Source organism: Pavona decussata, unplaced genomic scaffold (assembly GCF_977016875.1).
Source record: "Pavona decussata unplaced genomic scaffold, jaPavDecu1.1 SCAFFOLD_406, whole genome shotgun sequence".
NCBI classification, from domain to species: domain Eukaryota; kingdom Metazoa; phylum Cnidaria; class Anthozoa; order Scleractinia; family Agariciidae; genus Pavona; species Pavona decussata.
In genome coordinates, this window is record NW_028145774.1 from 214072 (window position 1) to 236382 (window position 22311).

Sequence of the window (22311 nt, forward strand, 5' to 3'; positions counted from 1 at the left end):
CTGGTTGTTTGAAAGGTTGTGAAACTATTCTTATCACAAATGCATTTTGGTCAAATTGTTGTTCATTTTCCCGCTCATGACAAATGAATCATCGAGCATACAGGGTATGAGAATTGATCTTTTACCGAGGGTTAAAAAAAAAAAAAAAAAAGAAAAAAAGGTTTATTATTTGCCCTCGGTAAAAGATCAATCTTCTTCCTGAGAAGACTTCACGCTGCCACGTTATTTTTGTCAACCGAAGTCGCATGGAGTAAAGTGAACATGAAATTTAATTTACTACGGGTTTACTCATAGTTCCTTGAATGCGAAAACTATAAACAGTTTTCATCGCTTTCTTTACCCTCACTTCTTCCAAATCAACAATCAGACGATCAAATCCTCGAATTGTTGTTAATATTTAGCAAGAGTCCGCAGCATCAAAAAAGCTGCTGCTCTTATTAAATTGGCGCGAAAACATGACGCGCTTTTCAGTTAATTTATTTCCCGCGTAAATCGTATTTCGCATAATTATGCCATTCCGCAAGCCATTCCACATACCATTCCGCAAACTCTTTCCGCCTTTTACCTTCACCGTGAATAGAAACTAAGCCATATGCACAGTACCATGGATAACAGGAATTGTCGTTGGCAGTGCCGACAGTCAACGACTTGCTCTACAAACAAAAGTTTCAAATTCCGAGGCGCCAAACGCACGTGTCCCACTTGTTTAAGTCGCTGTAATTCTTACCCTATTTCTATTTTAACTTGAAGAATTTTATTATATAGACCTCTTTCATAAATAGAGGGCTTAATTGTTATTCTTTTGTATGCATTTAAATTAGCCTTCCTGGCCTTGATAGCATGTGTAAGAACAAAAGAATTTTCACTCAAAAGCGAGGTCAAGAAGGCTTATTTGCATGCACATAAAAAAATACTAATTATGCCTGCCATTATGAAAGAGCTCTATATTGTTACTTTTAATTAGCAACATTACCGTTATAACTCCACTTCGATCGTAACAACTATGAAATGACGGAATGAGTATTTTGTTGTGAACTGCAAGTCACGTAAGTGAGTGAGTTAGAAATACAGTACTGTACACCGTACAAAAGTAGAGGACAATTTGTTGCACAGTGCTTTTTTTTTTTTTTTTACACAATGTTACGTATATTATACCATTAAGTTACAAGTTGGCACTGAACTTTGTTTAAAGTATTGATCTCTTGAAAGAATGTTGGTTGTCCTATTGTTTCCTTCCATAAAATGTTTTTGTATGATACACCATTAAAATTGACATTAGACAACGCCCAGTGAGTATTTTTAGTGATCCTGTATTAAGCGGCCACCTGTATTAAGCGGCCAGTTCCTCAAGTCCCGAGGGTGGCCGTTATATACAGGTTCGACTGTAATATATTGATTATTGTAAATCAAAACTTGACTTTAACGTGTTTTATTTTTAAAAAAGTAACATTGACGTACGGGCTGTGCTATTCAGAAGTCAGCACATTTGACATGTCAGACTCGATAAATGAAAAGGCGGTATACAAACTTAGTACTTTAGATGTAAATTTAAGCTAACGTCCCTGCCCCGTCCCGTATCTAGAGGTAAAAAATTTGGAATTAAGATCTGTTTCAAAGAAATAAAATCTGGTTTAATTTGTACTTATTTTATGTCATTAATGTGTCTTGTTGCTGTAGCTCGCACAAATAGATAAATATACATTTCACAGTAATACTGTGTAAAAGGAGGGTCTCAATGGGGTTAACTGTCAGCCGTCAAACAGCCTAAAATTTAGCCAACCGTAACCATCAACCGTAAAAAAAAAAACAGTTATTATTAGCCGTCAAACGGTTTTCAGGTGTTTAAAATATCACTATCTCAACTATTCATCCCTTCTGGACTAGTTGGCTCTCAAAGAATCGTTTTAACCAGTTTCTATGTTCCCAAATATATTCACTTTATGGTCCGGCTTTTCAACTTAATTATTGTCCAAACTGACATCACATCTAACTTCGGTTTGGAAGTACTTCAGGGCCCGGTTGTTCGAAAGCCGATTAAAGTTAATCCACGATTACAGTTAACCGAAGTATCCTGCTCGGTCGTTAAATTGTTTTTGTTTTTAAACTCTAATTTTAAGGTAGTGGTAAAGAAAAGTCACCGTCAAAACTGTGGGACAAAACTCTTTTTGAAAAATCTTTATAAGTGGTTTTATTCTCACACATCGTCACGCAAGTGAAAAAATTAAATTCCTCAACAATTCAATAGATAAAGTCAAGAAATTGATATGTTGTAGAAGAGTGATACATAAACAACGTGTGAAAGCCACAGGGCTGTGCGATATCTCCTAATCGAGTTATTCGAGAAAATGTACCACGGAAAATTACAGAGTTTAGTATGGGACGCCATGCCGGGTGCCCAGTCTGATGGGCACCAACATGGCGGCCGGAAACCACCTAAAACATCTGGAGTTTACCTTGGCTATTTCAAAGCCTTTCTTCTCTCTGCTGAACTTTCACACATTGACATTAACGCTTCTATTACATGTTAGCTGATCAGACCTAAAAAAACACGAGGCGAATCGATGTTTTCATGTAAGTGACATGTTTATAGCAGTAATCCTTCTGTCACGCATGGCGCAAAAATCTAAAATTCAAACTTCTCTCTTTTAAAAACAAGGAATACTATCCTGCTGAAAACAAGCAAGCCGGTGAAAATTTAGACTTTTCTTACATGTGATGAAAATAAAAACCCAAAATTGTGTCTAGTTATGAATTTCAGTTTTTTTATGACGTCATGTGAAAACCAAGAATTGTTGTGTAATTTTAAAACTCGAACCAAAGTTGCTGTTTATCCAGGATTACCTAAATCGGGCTTTAAACAACTGGGCCCTGATTTCAAAATATTAATGACTAACTACATTAATAACGTGTTTCTGACCAAGACTTAACCTCCAGACAACATTTTACAATAACTGCAGAAATTCTCACGCGCTCATTGGGTAATTTTCATTGTCAAATAAGCAGACAGACACATGAATATATAATTTATGCGATGTTGATCCTGACGTAACGAACGAGAACGGGGATTTTGAAGAAATCCAAACGTCAATCTGTCACTTTTAAGCTAATAGAAAGTCTCCCCTTTTTCCATTAACCAATAAGAGAGCGAGACAAGTTTATAATTTTGGTCGCGTCAGATTTTGAAATGTAAGTTTCTCGCATTTTTAATCCGCGTTTTAACTTCATTTTGTCCCTTTTGGCTTCTTCTTATAGCAAAAAAACAAATTGACGTCAGTTTTTCCAGCGTCTATTGTTATAACGTTGTCAAACCAGTCTGCGGATCCGCTCGGCGTAACAGGACAGACGCATGAAAAAACTGACGCAATTTATTAATTTGTTAATCGGTCAGTGTAAAATGCAGACTGCAGACTGCAGACTGCAGACTGGGGGTAAAATGCAGACTCGGGGTAAAATGCAGACTGAACACTGCAGACCAGGGGTAAAATGCAGACTATATTAAATTAAATTTTGTTCTGTTGGGCAAGTTGTATTCCGAAAAGTAATCATTCATTTTAAACATTTTAAGCCAATTTACCAGCAGATTCCACAGATTTACTGGACAAGGAAGAGCCGGCCACATCGGTGGAACAAATAAAAGAAGCCTCTCAAAAAAGACAGGGTCCAGAAGAGTTCAATTCGAGTTCAATTCGATCGTAGACCCGCTGAGTTTATATTGCGTTACAATTGCGTTACACAAAATATTTACCGCGGGCCAGATTACTGTTTGCGCGGAAGTTGCGCCCGGGAGCTGGTGATTGCAGTTTGTGAAGTAAAAAAACATCATGGCGAACGAACGTGGGGGCCGATCGAAAGGATATTTATGACAGTTTTATGGCAAAAAGGAAAGCAAAAAACGGTAAAATTGGATTCAAGAGTTCATTGTACAAAGCCATGATTGAATTGAACATGAGTACATGTGTCTGTATTTTTTCCCGCGAACTATTTTTAGTAGCAGTTCACGGCTGATTCGCTATACAGAAAAATGTATGGAAATTTCAAAACACGACTGGACGCTTTCTGGCACAGCTACATCCTCCAATTGTTTTCTTAAAATCCTTTTCCTAGTGCCAAAAGTTTCGAATTCATGAATTTTTCAGAAGCGATGTTTTATGAAAATTATTTGACATCGGATTTCCATACAAACTGACTGTTATTTCAAACCTGTTTGCCTACTCGTCAAAATGGCGTCGAAAACCGCGATAAGGCCTATTCGAGTAGACACCGCGCAGCTAAAAGAAAACTAATTAAAAGGTGGACTAAGCTAAGTGCAGTATTATTTGAGAAATAGTGTAAAAATCGCTTGGCTAAGCAGAGAAGAGGCACCAAGATTCTTTTTAGCTTTTCTTTATTCTTTAAGGAACTGGTCCTTCCCTACGTCAACTCTTCATTAATTCTACTCTATTCTACATCTTTGCTATGAATATCACTCAAATCACGCCGTGCTTTATTTTATAGTTTGCTGTAAACATGTTTACGCGGCCAGATGGTCCCAATCAGAGATAAGACCTGGTTGTGGTAAAGTACATTAACAGGAAAGAACAACACAACTATTCTAAGAAAATAGATAGAAAGGGAATTCAAACCAATCAGGCTGATAAAATCCTTAAGTGTCTTGCCTTGATTTCAACCTTCTAAATCTACAAGATCTTTCTGAGTGAATATCATCTGTCTCTATAAGAGATAATTTCTCATTGCAACGGGTTACTCCAATACACATCGTTTCGTTAACAAGAGTGGGCTTGTATACGAATCGTCGTTTCTTGTCGTCCCTGACAAGCTTCTGCATGAACACAAAAGCCTGGTCACTTGTATTTCTGCATTGGTGTTGCTGTGAATGCAAGTGGAAATGTTATTAAACGTACTTAGGAAACGGTAGAACAAATCAGTGCTCTTCTAGGTACTCTTCTAGTGACCGAAGTGTTAACTAGTCAACCATCAAACAAATAGAAATTTCACAGTCAAGTGATATATAAGACGATATGTTACCGTGAATTCGATAACTGAGGGTATTTTAACTGGCAATATTTAATCCACTCGAACTTATTAATTACTACCATGAAGAAGTTTGGAAATGTGATCTTAACTATCATAAAATTGGTGAGCTCAGCTTACTTTAAATTTCGATCCCCAAGAATTATTTTATTTTTTGAGAAGATATATCACACACTCCAACGACTCTTTTTTTCCAAGCACCGAAAAGTTGGTTAAAACTTTTTTTTCCACCCACTTCTCCATGTCTGGAAATCTGATGAAACACCGTCCTTTGTGTTTTATATTTTACGAGAACGTTTTGCCAAAAGTTCCCAATAGGGTCTGGAAGAGGTTTGTATCACTGATCCATGAATTAGCCAAAAATGAGCGCTCAATTTGTGAAATCAGATGCAACCAAGTGGTGCAGATTCCTGCATTTCACATTAGCTGTCAGTGGTAACTCGTAGTGACAGCCAATATGCCCCAAACTTTTCAAAAGTAACCAGATCATGCAAATCTTACCTGATTTGTTTTGAATAACCAAAAAAGTTGAACACTGAATGAGCTCACACTGTCCTCTGTGACATTGACATTAGCTTAACCAAGGCTCGAAGTTTACCGTCACTTTCGACCTTAAAGCCATGCACGGGGCCCAAGGGCCAAATACGCGAAGCCCTCCCCTTCCTAATTTAAGATGTTTTCAACGTATTGTTCCTTAATAATGGTCTTTTGCTAGAATGACTATGGACTATTGTTAAAAAACATTCCTTAAGAGACCCCTTAAATTTGGAGGGCCCGGTCAATCTGGACACAGGCTAAAAAAACGTCAGATTTTTTGTTTTGTTTTTGTTTTTTTAGAACTTAACGGTAAAGTAGAAAGGAAAGACTCACCTCAATCACAAGTTTCCAATCTTGGTTTTCTTTTGCTGCTTTCAGTGCGTACTTAATTCCGCTGCGTGGGTCAGTATATTGAATACACTTTGATCCCCGCCTTCCTTTGAAATTCATTATCTGAAATCCTTAATGAAATAGTATTTAATTGTAATAAAAAAACATCTTTCAAGACTTCTATTACACCATAATCGTTTGGAGACGGAGGTTGGGCAATTATATTTTCCGAATCGTTTATCCTTGTAAGATGATCGCAGGACGGGGTACTGTACATTACGTGCGCAGTAAGAGCAGTTTTCAATTAAGGGACGGAGTTTGCTTTGGTTTTACTTAACTGCGATCTGTGATTGGCTAGCCATTTCCTTTTTGGAATTCTGAATAACCCTCGTATATAAGATCTACTTCTTCCGCATAGTCACAAGTCTTTCAAGGCTTCTATTATACGATAATCGTTTGAAAACGAAGGTTGGACAATTATATTCTCCGAATCGTTTCATCCTTGTGAGATTTACTCAGGACGGGGTACTATACATAACAGACAGCCGGAAATACGTCTGCGTTCGCAGCCTGAGTAGACCGTGAATGTATGGACCGCTCGAGCAAATTTCCTGTGACAAGTTTCAGTGACTATCTTTGTTACTCGTGTCCGAATTTTAACTGACAAATGCATTTGCTAATAACAAACGGGCGCACTAGTCTTATGTGTCAAAGAAAAAAATGTCATGCGAAATTTTGTTAGAATTGTTTCCTCTCGGCATTTCGTGCCGTGTTCGGAAGCTTTAATTTGTTTATTTATTTGTTTGTTTTTTTTTTCGAAAAAGTTGCCCATCGGGTAACCTTAGCATGAGGCCTTCCTAAAGGGAGGTTGGAGGGAGGCAAAATGGGTAGGAAGGGCTGACTTCTTTCATTCTAAGAAGTGTAAGAGAAAAAGACTTCTGACGAACTGTAATGAATGCATTTATTACAAGAGCTCCTTGGAAAAGGTTGCTTCTGTCGCCTGTAATAGCCGCTGTTCCGTAATCATGTGAGCTAATCGCCTGCCAGCGAGATAGGCAACGTAAAAGCTGTTTATCTCCAGAAATATTTCTTCGTCGTTTTTTTTTTAATACTGCTGTCAAAAGAAATGGCATTCGAACTCTAGTGGGGGTAAGGCTGTCATCATTCGGCGAGAGAATCCGTCAGTTGCAGCTGACAAGATTCAAACGCTTTTAAAACACATTTTCCAATCAAGGCAGTCAAACCCTTATATATTTTTAATTCTTTGGTAACTTCTGAAGAAATTTTTCAGAGCCTGTTGAACTTATCATTGTGGTTGTTGTTCTCGCTTTTGCCGGTTTCGTCGGTGAAGACGACAAACTTGTGTTTATATGTAATATATAATTTATTTTACCTTGCATCCTTTACATCATGTATTATCAGGTTTTAACAAAACTCATTTATTTTAAGAGGCAAGGAGATCTTAATTAAGGAAGCTTGTTGAGCTTTTGTAGAGATCCCCCGTCATTAGTTGTTACACAGTAGTGGGCGTCGAGGAAAGAATGGAATTCTTATCATCGAATTAACAAGATTGTCCAAGCTTATAACTTATCACTATTTCTGATCTAATATACAATTTCATTGATTTTTTTAAAAAATTCTATATGATTTTGATCCTTTAGAACAGCCGGTAAGCAGTGTTCCATACGACTGCTCCATAATTTGTCCGTTTGTAAGTAATGTGTACTGATTTGATGCTGATCGTGTATTGTACGCGGTATGAATTTTATCATTGGTTGTGAAATAGTCTTTGTAGAACATTAGTAAGCTATCATGAAAATACGAGTACATGAATAGAGCTGTGAAAAACTTGAACTTGAAGGGGGGTAATAAGGTTGTAGTTATCTGCCTTAGCCTTGAACCCGTCAGTTGCATCTGACACAATTCCAACGCTTCGCGTGATTAAGGCGCGTGTTTCAATCAAGACGGTCGAACATACTGAAGAAATTGCTTCAGAAACTGTTGAACTCTTCACTAGACTGTCTCAGTGCTGTAGTCCTTTTTTTTTTCCAAATAACATCAAGTGGTCTTTGCCGAGCATTTGCAAATAAATAAAGAACAATTTCGAAATGATAGTGAACCTACTCCGCGGACTTAGTAGAGAAGTCTTCTAAACACTGGACAGCTTTCATGCAATAAACTTAACTAGAACTGAAAAAGCATTTAAAATACGAACATTATTAGATGGTCTTCCGGTGCAAGCATTTGCGAGAATCGGCGAGCAAAGCGTTTTCTCTCTTGTTACGAGTACGAGCATTGTTCAAATTTGTTTTCCGCCGCTCGCCAAATTGAACCGGAAAAATAAAAAATATAAATAAATAAATAAATAAATTTGATAAAAGAATTACGAAACTTATCAAAGAGGTCTTTTTCCGGTTCAATTTGGTGAGTGGTCCAGTGTGCTTCGGTGGAGTTTTTCACTCGTGATGTTCCTCAGGATAATTTATCTAACGCACACCGCATGCGAGTGAGGTGTAGTTAACAAAAATTACTACAACTAGCGCAAGTTCACGCCCAGTGGAGCCAGAAAACCTTTCTTGCAAGGGAGATAATTAAAAAAGGGTTTTCGGAAATGTCCCCATGCCCGTGACAAGCTTCCTTGCAAAACTTAAGTCATGTTCACTTACCGAAAAATTAAGCTGTGCATGCATTTAGTCTGCCTACTTGTTTCCCACGTCGGCTGGGAAGATCACTGCGGTTCTAATGCTAAATACATCCCTTTTTGACGGATATTCATTTCCGCTACATGAAGCCCTCGGCTCAGATTACTTCGCAGCTCCTTTAAGGTTATCACCCAGGATGCTACTGCAAGGTATTTTTGTAAGTTAATGGGCTTGTTCACAACCTTTGCAGCGATTTTCAATTTCAGTTACGTGCGTGGCAGAGAATAGCGACTATCTTTCAACATGCCACCAGTAGACATGCTATGTAAACAGCTAAAGGACCGTTTAAACTAACAAGCTGATAACTTTGCGGCTATTGGCAAGAGAAAAGGTAAATAAACTAGAATTACTGACCCGAGACTCAATGGTTGGAGAGAGGTGTTAACATTACTCGACTATTAATTAATAAGAAAATAAACATTTTAAATGCTTTCGATTGCTCGCTATGAATGATTCATGAATTCAGGTAGAATTCGGTAGAATTCGCAAGGAGTTGACATTCAAAACAGCCAATTTATCGATCCTGGATTGACTTCTTGATATTCTTGGAAACGCTTCTCCATCACCCAAATTCGAGTTCAACTGTACATTACAGCAATCAGTACTCAATACCGTAACGCTGAATCTGTGAGTCGAACTCTTACAAGCACAAACTTTCTCCTAAAATCTAATCTCCGTAGCTGGCGGTACCTATTTTCCCAAAGCAATTTACATTTTCGGCAGAACCGACCTAACAGTATAAGAGGCTCAATTTGCCTCTCCCGGCTTCGCTGCTCGTGCTGGCAACTCACAGCCCAGACTTGCCTTCGCCCAGCTGATCGCGCCAGCAACTCAGCGCTAGCCTAGCTATCTAAACCGCGCTCTAAGAAAGTTTACAGAACGTTATAGAACTTTCACTGGAAGCAAAATCCTACGGTCTGTTATGCACTCTCGCCCGCCTGATGAGGGATTTCTGAAGATGCGTGGCACGTCTCCAGTTTTCGCGCTCTGAATAGTCATAATCGCAAATTGCAGAGTCAAATGAAAAATATGGCGATATTTTTCGTTTCAATTTTAACAGTTTATTTGCTATCACACTATTTAGGGTGGGGGGGGGGGGGGGCTTTTTACGCATGCAAGTTTTACAGTAGATAACAAGTTTTTCACATGTTCTGCTGTAGAATGATTAAAAGTTATATCTTTGAATTTTGCCAGTTTATAGTGACCGGAAACCCCGGAAACAAACGGTAGTATTTCCATGACCGTCTACACATATCATGCCGGACGGCGCAGTCAGTTACTTGACCTAATAGCACGATCAAGGATTTTTAACACATCTGAAGCTAATCGATAACAAAAAACTTTCCTCCTGACCAAAATTTATTATTTGCTTTGGCCCAGCAATCGGAAACAGCAGCATGGCAAAGTTAAAAGGGCAACTGACGGTAGTTTTAACGCCAAGCCACTTCAAACACTTTCTTGAATTGATTTCCGGTATTCTGGCTTCCTTAGAAACTCTGGAACCGAATACTAACGTCACTCGGACTGTCACGAGACTCGAAGAAGTGTGGTCAAAGTGAATTTCTTTGAAAGTCTACCACCCAAGGATTAATTGAAACACGAGAGTGTGGTACGTTAATCAACGAACATGTACTGCCGATTGTAAACCGCACTCAGTTGAGAAATACACTATCTCACCTGTTTTCTGCACACCGCAATCCAGCTTCCGATTGTTGATGACCTCATGTCGGCTTATCAGCTTAACGACTGAAAATGGATGAAGCATATCATGATGCACTAATGTACTTATTTTCTAGTGACAAAAAAGTGTCCGCCTCATCCGTTTACTCAATATCTGCTATATTTACGGTAAAGTTGCAGTCGCGTCGGTGCTTAAGCCAAATTGTCCTTCTATTTAAAAAAGAACGAATGAAGTTCCCAGTTCATTTGAATAGGGATAGGTAATAGGGCTAGGTATACGGAACTTTTCATGTGTTGAGCTCCTACATGAAACCTTCCACCTCTTAATCAATTACGTTCGACAAATCCCGGGACAATGGATATGCAGCTTTTCATCTGTCGGATTTAAAACGTAAACCATGAAACTGAGAATTATCAGCCCTGATTTAGTCCAAACTCTAACAACGAGGCCAGGAAAGGGACGCGAATATTGTTTTTCGTTATTAAGAGCTCACATTCGAGTAGTTCATTGCAAAAAGTGCAGAAAAACTTCAGCCTTCTGCTCTTAAATTCATTATGATTCCGCCAGAAAGACAACAGGGCGAATTTAAGGGATCAGTCACCGAATAAACAACAACAACAACAACAAATAAGCAATCAAGATATGATACAGTATAAATCAAATTGTTTTACCCACATGAGTCTTTTCCAACCATTTCGAGATAACAGAGTTATGTTGTAGGGCGAAATCAGCAACGAAATGAGTTAGTAACCTCTTTTCTTTATTTAGATTTTTCTTTCCTTTTAATGCAATGGTCCTAAAAATTATCCAAACCAGATATTGCCTTAAAAAAAATGCCTGTTTTGACTAGCCACTGCGCCTGAGATGTAGGACGTTAGCTTTCGGCCCGGCTTGGAGTTTTCCTGGGAGGGGGGGGGGGGGGGGTACTCCCTTATATGGGCTATATAGGTATGTGCCGCGCCAAAGGGTATGGTTTTTCGGCTGTTTTGGTCATAAATAGGGTATCGCTTTTAGCCATTTTGCCGCCATTTTGATAATAAATAGGGTATAGATTTTTGCACTCTAGTCCTGGGTTCGATTTTTTTTAGAAGAAGCTACTTCAGGTCATAAATAGGGTAGGAAAAATCGCAGATTTTAGTCATAAATAGGGAAGGGAAAATCGCAGATTTTAGTCATAAATAGGGTAAGGGTTTTGGGAAGCGGGCCGCACACCCCTACCCAATTTTTTTTGGAGTCCCCCACCCCCCCCCCCCCCCCCGGGGGGGTTTCATCTTTTTCGCACAGCAATTGGAAACAACCACTAGACCGCAAAAGGAAGTAGAGAAGGCTTTGTTTCTCCCACTGACAGTCACTGCTTTCTACTGCAAGATCTTTCTTTTTTCAGCGTTCTTTGATCAGATACTGAAGCAAATCAGGATGCCAAGAGCCCAAGGGGTTCCTTCACAAAATTTGTGGCGTCCAGCCCAAATCGTCAGAGAAAAATCACATTCCAATTACGGAGAAAACAGGAAATAAATTTCACTCAAGCATGAGGGCTAAATAAACTCTGTAAACTTCCGAAAATTGTTTGATTAGCAAAAAAAATTTCTCGGGACATTAAGATTATGATGCTTCTGGACACTTTCTCGTTTATTTCAAGGCGTCAGAGAATCCGACGAGAATAAACTGAAATTCCTCAATTTTGTTTTATATTGGTTTTGTGTTGTTTTCTTTTTGCATGTTGTTGAAGTTGTCTTTGTTTTTCAAGTGCGCGCTAATTATAACCTATAAACTAGTATCTGAAAATCTGAAAATAATAAAAATACTTTATGGCGTATGTTCAGTGTTCTGCTGGGCCCAGCTATTCAATTTAGTTAATCGTGGGTTAACGTGAAGTTTGATTTGAGTTTAATTACTTATCAATAAGTATTTTTCCAAAAGACTTTTGGCAATCAGTTTTTACTTAGTCTTTTCTTTACCTTTGGCTTAATAATATCAGCTTTAAAATACATTTCATCGAGCGAAATGAAAACCTCGATTATCTTTAAATCTCCGATTAGCGCTAATCGGCTTTCGAGCAGCTGAGCCCTTTCCGCAATTGCCTGCCATAAACTCTCAGCAAGGGAAGGAAACGGGAAGCCTTTGTAGCAAAGTCTCGTGCCTTTAAAATAAAACCCGCAGGAAAAGATGCCTAGACAGTCAGCGGATGACACGCCTGTCCAATAAGCAAGAGCTACAGAGTGATGTGGGAGGGTGACGTAGGTACTTATAGTGGCTAGCAGAAGGGGGACCTCTTTTTAAAAAGAAGAGAATTTTACAATGTAGCAGTTTTTTTTTTTTTTTTAAAACAAGAAACAGTCCTACGATCGCGAGCTGGTTTGAAAACTACAAGTGCAAACTATCAGTGATAATTAATAATAAAAGAAAACAATTGTGAAAGGTCAAACGTAGAGCAAACTAGTTAAATTAACCTTCAAAACTAGTAGTTATTGCTGAGATAATGTCTTCATGTCTTATCTAAAATCAAACTTCCCGGGAGGTTCTTACCAGTTTGCGACTAACTGGTCGCTGATAATTAAGGGAGGTCAAAAAACAACAAAAAAAAAAAGATATTCCAGGGTCAGGTTATTGCTAGCCTCCCACGCAGTCGTTTTAGGGTACTCGTATTAAAACTCGTATCAGGGGACTCGTACTAAAATCCCTAGAGACAGTTGTTAACACGGAACTGATAAAGGTCAGTGATTGGCTTCATGATAATAAATTAAGCGGATTAATCACCTAGAAATCAAACTATGTTATCTTCCATCCCCACCAAAGAAAGGGTTAATTATCAAGTGCACATCAGTTTATTTGACTCCAATACCACAAGCGTAGCTCACCTGGAACAACAAGATTACCTGAAATATTTGGGGACATTGATTGATAAGAACCTGACTTGGAAATATCACATTGATTATGTCGCTAATCTATTGGTATCATTACGAGACTGAGACATTTTATCCCTCTGAGTACTTTACTAACTATTTATCGATCTCTGGTTGCCCCGTACTTGTCATACGCCATAATCGCCTGAGGACAGGCTGCAAAATTAAATTTGCGTAAAATCCTACTCTTGCAGAAGCGCCCCCTTCGTTTGATGCATTATTTTCCTAACAGAGATCACACTCTTCCTTCGTTCTTTCCTTCTAATTACTTGCCAATTAATGTGCAGTGCTTTATTTCGAGACGGTTTCGATCTTTATGCTTGACTGTTGCCCATGACTCTGTTCCTTCAAACCTTAAAAATCTCTACCGCGCTTCAAATTAAGTTCACTCGGTTAACACAGGGCGGTTTTCTTCTGCTGGTAATTACTATGTTAAACCATCCAAAACAAACGAAATGCGGGATTCTGTCAATAGATTAGGACTAAATCTATGGAATTCTCTGAATAATACTACACTTGAGATCCCCCGTAGGCGCTTAAAAAAGTAACCCACAATATCTTTCTCTCTTAATTTTCTGGTTTCAGGATGTTTACATTGATTCGCCTACCATTATTATTCAGAAACTAATACGTCAACATTTCCAAATGCTAATTTTGTTACTATTTTATTATATCTATGCTAAAATTGCGCCACCGACTCTGTTCTTGCATTTGCTCTGTAATGTCTATCCTTGTATTGTATAAGCGATCTATACCTTTCTTACTTTTCTACATGTTTATGTTAATATCTTAATGGCTACCTTTCATTTTATTTTCTTTTATTTGGTTCAAATTTGAGAAGCCGTTATGACAACCTTCTCTCTAGTTCTGTTGCTGCCCTCCTCGGCTCACGGCCAATTCTATTTGCAGGAAGCGACCATTTGTACTTTTTTTTATTATTTTTTGTCAAGTGAAGTTGAAGTATTACCTCCTTCTCTGGGGAGGAGGTAATGCAAGTCCACTAAAAACGACTGTGTAAGAGGCAGGGATATTGTATACTTCAACGCGTGTTAGTGTTCCAATCCAGGCTTAAGTTATCCAATGAAAAGGTTATCCAGGTGTTTATTTTCCTTTGGAATGTATATGCTATAGACTCCCTTACGTTTGCGGATCGATAACTGCCACGCAACAAATAAACTTAGGACACTCCTTTACTTACGCTTGTCTAAACTTATTAAATGTTTAAGGTATTTTTCATGAATAAAACTTAGGAGATACCCTAGAAAGGTTCTAAATCTTCCTCCTCGAGAAATAACAAAAGTTCGGTTATATCTTGAGATATAAGCATGTTAAGCCTTGATAATCACCCAATTTATAATTCTAGGAGATAAATGCTATTCGTATATAGACCTCTCATGTTCTACTTATTGTACTGACAGTAACCACCTCCTAAATTTTCAACAAAGCTCTTATCAGGTTCTTTTAAGAAGACCTTCTAGTCTAAGATCTGCCTTTACTTAATTTTTCTCGTTTCTTAGAAGGTGAAAGCAGATATTTTTCACCCGGCAAAACCTAATAGGTCCTGCAAAACACCAAAAGATCGTAAATTCCCAGTAACCAACCCAAACTATAAGCCTTGATTCCGTCGGTAAAATCTAACAGTTAAGTTTTTCAGCTTTACTTACTGGGGAGATGTGTTTTAAATCCATTTAGTTCATCCACTTGTCCTCAGGAACCTCAAATGAATAGCACGGCTCTAATGTTAAATAGGTACGCACACGAAATGCTTTTATAAAGGTCGCCGGGTCGGTACGTTTAAAATGATTCAGATTACCTGTAGCTACGTGACATGAATGATTGTACGAACAGTATTGTCAGAAGATATCGCCTTCCTCAAAATACATCTGAAAACCGGTAACTAAAAAATCCTGACTTGTGCTCACTCTTAAGGTACTGATTTCCGTGTGAATGACAGCTGACAGACTCCTTTACGGTGATTAGGAATACTGAGAGGAGTGATCCACAGACTTGTAGTCCGCTGTCCTAGGAAAATCAAAACAACTTTTGCTTTAATTTTCTCGCCTAGGTGCTTATCCAGTGGAATGAAAACAAATCTTTCGTTTATTGTTTTTGCCACTGATCACGCGATGAACAATTCGAACGAAATAAACTGAACTTCATTCGTGTTTTTTTTTTTTTTTTAAATTTTGTGTGTGTTTGTAAATAATTATTCATAAGAGTATGACGTACAAAACGAAGCTCAGTTTGCGAATCAATAACTGTTATACGACAAGTAAACTTAGGAGTCTCCTAGTTACGCTGGTCTTAACTTATTAAATGAGTAAGTTATCGTTCATAAGAGATACTCTAGGAAGGTTCTATATTTTCCCCTCTCTGTTGATCACTTGAGATATAAGCATGTTGAGCCCTGATAATCACCAAAGATATATTTGTAGGAGATAAATCCTATCCTTAAATAGACCTCTCATGTTCTAATTATTGTGATAACGGAAAGCATCTCCTAATTCTTTAAGAAGCTCGACAGGTTTTTTTACGAAGACCTCCCACCCTTAATTTTTTTTCTTTTTATAGGTCAGCGGATTTTTTTTTTTTTTTTTTTTTTTTCACCTGGCAAAACCTTAAGTACGGCAACACACCAATAACTCGAAAATTCCCAATATAACCAACGTAATTTGCAAGCCTTGATTCTTTTAACAGTTAAGCTATCTAGCTTTAGTTACTGCAAAGATGACTTTTAAATCCATTTAGTTCATCACTTGTCCTCAGGAACCTCAACTGAATAGGTCAATTCGGCTCTTATGTTAACTACGCACGTACACGAAATGTCTTTACTAAAAGATCTCCTGGTTGGTATGTTAAAAATGATTCCGGCAGATTCTCTACAGCTACGTATCACGAATTATATTCAAAGATACCGCCTTCTTCAAAATTCACCTAAAAACCGTTAACTTAAAAATTATGACTCGTGCTCATCTGAAAGTAATTATTTCTGTGTAAATGACACCTGATAGAAGCCTGTTCGGTGTTTAAGAATAATAGAAGAGTGATCCACACACCAGTTGTCCACTGTCCAGCAAAACAAATCAACAACTTGCTTTAGTCCTCTCGCCGAGATGTTTATCCAGTGGTGTTTAATTTGTTTGAATGTTTGTTTTTGGTCAGCCTTTGAATCTTTGAAATCGACCTAAGTAATAACAACTCTTAATTCTTTTTCAGGGACCTGTTAACAAGATTATCTCATCGTTAGCAACATCTCCCGCAATTACCCGTAATTAATTAACAATTATTCACTTCAGTGGAAGTAAAAGCGGTGAGGATAAAAGACGGAATGAGTTTGCGGAATGGTATGTGGAATGACGTGCGGAATGGCATAATTATGCGAAAGACGATTTACGCGGGGAATAAATTAACTGAAGAGCGCATCCTGTTTTCGCGCCAATTTTATAAGAGCAGCAGTTTTTTTCGATGTTGCGGACTATTAAAGAACCAAACAACAGATCGAGGATTAGAAAATATACGCCTGGGATAGAACATGTCTGATCGCTGGTTAGGAAGTGACAGTGAAGAAATCGATGAAGTTTCGCATTCAAGGAACTAAGAATAAATTAAATATCTAGTTGACAAAAAGAACGTGGCAGCGAGTAGCCTAGACAAAAAGCAACACCAGACTGGAGAAATAACATCAGTCCAAGGCCAAAACTATTATGTGAGAAATTTTAAATTTAAACTCGGTCATTTTATCAGACTCTTTGACGGTTACAATTTGTACAACTCATGGGAAAAATATGTTCTACTTTTTCTCACCTTACATTTTCGTCGAGCGACGAGTACGCAAGTCACTGTTGAGCTGCTGACTTAGCTAGCTAGCTACCTAGCTATTTACACTGTAATACGGCGATTCAGGTAGCTATAGTTCAGTTACGCGTTATCGAACTAAACATATCCGTCTTTAATTAAGGTCTTTCAGTGCCAGACGTCCCAACCTAAAATGAGATTTAAAAGCGAAAAAGCCCTAGAGCAAAAAAGCAGATGACAAGTATGGTGTCTAATTATCGACACTGGTTGTTTGAAAGGTTGTGAAACTATTCTTATCACAAATGCATTTTGGTCAAATTGTTGTTCATTTTCCCGCTCATGATAAATGAATCATCGAGTATACAGGGTATGAGAATTGATCTTTTACCGAGGGTTTAAAAAAAAAGAAAAAACGTTTATTATTTGCTCTCGGTAAAGGATCAATCTTTGTCCTGAGAAGACTTCACGCTGCCACGTTGATTTTGTCAACCGAAGTCGCATGGAGTAAAGTGAACATGAAATTTAATTTACTACGGATTTACTCATAGTTCCTTGAATGCGAAAACTATAAACAGTTCTCATCGCTTTCTCTACCCTCACTTCTTCCAAATCAACAATCAGACGATCAAATCCTCGAATTGTTGTTAATATTTAGCAAGAGTCCGCAGCATCAAAAAAGCTGCTGCTCTTATAAAATTGGCACGAACACATGACGCGCTCTTCAGTTAATTTATTTCCCACGTAAATCGTATTTCGCATAATTATGCCATTCCGCACGCCATTCCACATACCATTCCGCAAACTCTTTCCTCCTTTTACCCTCACCGAAGTAAAAGAGGTGAAAAGTGTCGGATATTTAATCACCGAGCCTCGAAGCGGCGAGGTAAATATCCATTACTTTCACCGACACTGAGGTGAATAATTGATTTAGTATATACCACACAAGCTGAATAACTAGTGGACCAAAAAAATATATTTTACTTGTGACAAGATACCGACAAATGGTATGAAATTTTAAGATCTCGCGCGCCTCGCGCTAAGCGATTTGTTTTTGTAGAAAGTTCCGTCTCGCTTTCCTGCAGACAAATAAAACCTTTGGAGACGATTGTCTAGTTCCCACGGTGTCATTCCTTCAATTTTTCGGTAAAGTTCGTCTTGTTATTAAAACCATGCTAAAAAATATTAGATGTTTCATTGTTTTCATTGTAATTTTAGTGCAGGGCAGTTTTCGTAAACAAGGGATTGTATTTTCATTTTTCGCCTTAAAATACGAGGTTGATTTTTTTTCTTAACACCTCCCTCGTCTATCGAAATAATTTCCTCTTAAGGAACCGTGGAGAACGGGGAGCCATCTTATTTCCTGGCCTTCGACTGCTTGGAGGTGAATTGCACTTGGCTTAAATCACCTCCGAGCTAGCCAATCAGCGCGCCCGAAAATTACTATTCACTTAAGTGGTATATACTAATAACAATTAACATCATATTGCGCCTTTTAACTTAAAATGATCAAAGACGCATCACAGCATTAAAGTACAATAAAGTAAGATACCGCATTTATCCGATTAACCGCCCTCGTCGTACAAGTGCCCATCCTGCAAGCCCAATAAGTTAATAAGCGCCCACCCTGAAAGTCCATTAAAAAAGAAGAAAAAAAAAATTCTGTACTCAGCCAGCGTGAAGTATAAGACGGGCGTCAGTTGTTCCAACATTGGTTTTAGAAAATGTAGGCAGTATACTTTTATGTAGTTTATGGCTTGCTCATGTTAGCGTCTGCAATCAGTGTTTTGTCTTGTTACACTTTGTTATTCTCTAAAATTGTCCTCGCTTCTCCAAAATGTTGGGAAAATAATAAGCGCCCAGGGCGGTATATAATCCACTACATACGGTACAAGGCAACAAAAGCTAACTTAAAAAGATAACTTTCCAGTGAGGATTAAAATGCTACAGTGATCTAGATTTCCGTATCGCAAGAGGTAAAGCATTCCACAGTGGCGAGAGCCGCGGCGGCAAAACATACACTTATTACCAAATAATTGCCATGATTTTTCCACGAGGGAAGTCTAGTAAAATTCCATCATTTGAGCGTAAGTGATAGGCAGATTGTTTCCTTATTGCGTGTAAACACTTGAGTTATGTATATCACACGGCACTTACCTAAATCACGTAGGCGATCTATGCTTCAGCTCTTTCCGCCTTGTTGACTTTTAAAACGGGAAATAAAATTAACGAAAAATACTGCATAGCACAAAATGTTTTCCAAAACCTGAAATTTGTCGTTGCCATTTTTGCGATTTGCCTTCGATTCTAAAAAAAAAAAACATATCCCAAGGAATACTGATACCTCTCTCAAGATCGTGTTTCCACTAGTACATTGCGAAGAACCAAAACTTTCCAGTGCATGTTAAGGCCTGTGGTTAAATTCACCAATATGTATCCTAAGTATTGTTTGAATAAGTGAACGACCATCGCAGTTATGTAGGTACCTTTTACTTATGCATTTTCGAAAAGAGAGCCTGAACAACTGCCGACTTGAACGCCGGAGATTCGAACCCTGATGACCTCTGCGATACTGGTGCCATGCTTTACAATTTTGTGAATTCGTTCTATACCTGTAGCGGTGATGCGATGAAAGTGACTATGAAATTCGTACATTTAAACTGCGGGTGAAAGAAAAAAATGATTTGCAGCGATCCGGTTTGGTCCTGCTACTCGCCATAAATAAGCATCGTTTTCAACTAGTTTAAGTCAAGGGTTGTATTTATTTCAATGTTATTTGATTGGCAGAAACGAGACGTGACTGGGCTTGAAATCATCATGACCGGTAGGGAGAGGAGCTCAATGCAGTGCGCATATTAAAACTGCTTTCCAATTTTCAGGCGAAAAAATGTAATATTTCACTACCCATTGTCAGAATTTAGGAAGCATTCCAAGCCATACCAGCCTTCTAAGATCTATGATTATTTTACGAGATCGCTTGTATTTTCAAAACCCCGTATATTATAAGACATGTCTCCAATGTTAAGACATCAGGCTCATAATTTTTCAGACCAAGGCCGGACGTCCCAAATTTTTAGACACGTAACAACTATTCACAAAACTTCCTATCTCAGGACGTGTCTTTAGTTATCTCCCAAACTTAGGAGGTCAAAATTTGACTTACCAACTGGTAATAAGACCTGTCTTGCTTCTGCCAGAGAGAAATTTGACTGTCTATGTGTTTTCATACCGATTTGCAACGAGGTGATCAATGTGGGGAGATTGCCACAATCTTCTCCACTGAGCAAAGGTAAACTGTTTAAGGCTTTGCTCAGCTCCTTCCCAAGGAAAAAATGTCAATTTCCAGTAATTTGAAGCGAAATTTGAAAACAAGTCAATTATAATGAATCAAATTTATAGAAGGAATATCGCGGCACAGCTTGAACAAATTAAAACAAATCATTCGTTAGTTATCGTTTTTGCCAATGATTGCTATGAACAATTCGAAGAAAATAAAACCGCTTCATTCATGATATTTATAGATTATTATTCATAAGAGTTCCCTTTACAAAACAATCTTTGCTTGGCCTGGCAAATCTTGCTTGGCCCAGCAAATCCCATTCGTATATATATAGACCTCTTATGCTCTAATTATTGTGCAACAGAAAAGTAAACACCTCCTAGTTAAGAAGCTCAACAGGTTTTTCTCGAAGACCTTCGATTTTAAGACATGCCTTAATTTTTCTTTTTTTTTTTTTTAGAAGGTGAAAGCTGATATTTTTTTACTTTCAAAACCTTAACCTTAATAGGTCCTGCAACACACCAAAAAATAGAAAATTCCCGATATCACCAACGCAATTTGTAAGCCTTGATTCTTTAAAATCTAACAGTTAAGCTGTCCAGCTTTAGTTACTGCAGAGATGTGTTTTAAATCCATTTAGTTCGTGCACTTGTCCTCAGCAACCTCAACTGAATAGATCAATTCGGCTTTTCCCATGTTAACTAGGTACGTACATGAAACGTTTTTATAAAGGTCTCCGGGTCGGTATGTTAAAAATGATTTCGGCAGATTCTCTACAGCTACGTGTCACGAATTATTGTCAAGAATACAACTTCTTCTTAATACACCTAAAAATCGATAAAGTAAAAATCATGACTCGTGCTCACTCGGAAGGTATATATTTCCGTGTAAATGACCGCTGACAGACGCCTTTTCGGTGTTTAAGGCATCAAAAGCTAATTTAAAAAGATAAGTTTTCAGCGAGGATTTAAAATGCTGCAGTGATCTAGATTTCCGTATCGCAAGAGGTAAAGCATTCCACAGCGCGGGAGCCGAGGCGGCAAAACACTATCACCAAATAATCGCAACATTTTCCCACGAGGGAAGTCTAGTAGAATTCCATCATTTGAACGCAAGTGATAGGCAGATTGTTTCGTTATTGATATGTATATACATAACAATTGAGTTATGTACTTGCACTTACCTAAATCACGTAGGCGATCAAAGAGTATGCATAATTGACTCACTTAATCGGCCCCGTTGGCTGGCGCAGAGGACTTTAAAAAGGGAAATAAAAACGAAGAGATATATTGCATAGCATGAAATGTTTTGCGAGTTTGCCTTCGATCCTAATAAAAATAAACACATCCCAAGGAATACTGATACCTCTCTCAAGATTGTGTTTCTACTGGTACATTGCAAAGAATGAAAAACATTTCAGTGCAAAAAGTGAGGACAGCCTGTAAAAATTTCCATATAAAAGCCTGTGGCTAGATTCACCAATATGTATCCTAAGTATTGTTTGAATAAGTGAACGACCATCGCAGTTACGTACGTAACTTATGCAGTTGCTACTCTCCATGCCAAGAACAAAATGTCTTTTTCCAGTCATTCGAAGCGAAATTTGAAAACAAGTCAATTAATGAATCAAATTTATAGAAGGAATATCGCGGCGCAGCTTGAGCAAAAACAAATCCTTCGTTAGTTATCGATTTTGCTAATGATCGCGATGAACAATTCGATCGAAATAAAATCTTCATTGATGATATTTATAAATTATTACAAAACGATCCCAGATTGGCTAAGCTTTGCGAATCGATCGACAACTGCCAAGTAACTGACGACAAGTGAGCTTGGGAGACTCTTCAGTTCGGCTTGTTATAAGGTATCGTTCATGAATCAGAAGTTAGGATATACCCTATAGGAAGGTTCTAAATTTTCCTCTTTCTATTATGTCTTGGTCTTGAGAATCACCAAAGATATAATTGTAGGAGATAAATCCCATATATAGACCTCCCACGCTCTAATTATTGTGCTAATTGTAAGCACCTCCTAAATTTTTAAGAAAGCTCTTAG

General features: G+C 38.1%; 1 protein-coding gene and 1 long non-coding RNA gene across 2 annotated transcripts in view; one reads left to right on the forward strand and one right to left on the reverse strand.

Moving 5' to 3' along the window:
* LOC146451031 (uncharacterized) overlaps window positions 1-22311 on the forward strand; it is a 351087-nt gene that overhangs the window by 212215 nt on the left and 116561 nt on the right. The gene's annotated exons all lie outside the window — the stretch shown is intronic.
* The window catches only part of LOC146451041 (uncharacterized), a 39909-nt gene continuing 21891 nt past the window's right edge, over window positions 4294-22311 (reverse strand). Inside the window, exons 2-3 of the mRNA XM_085099647.1 lie at window positions 5902-6029; window positions 4294-4867 (exon numbers count right to left, since the gene is read on the reverse strand). Of these exons, the coding sequence (XP_084955773.1) occupies window positions 4643-4867; window positions 5902-6018 (342 nt within the window). The 5' untranslated portion in view covers window positions 6019-6029 and the 3' untranslated portion in view covers window positions 4294-4642. The remainder of the gene's footprint in view (window positions 4868-5901; window positions 6030-22311) is intronic.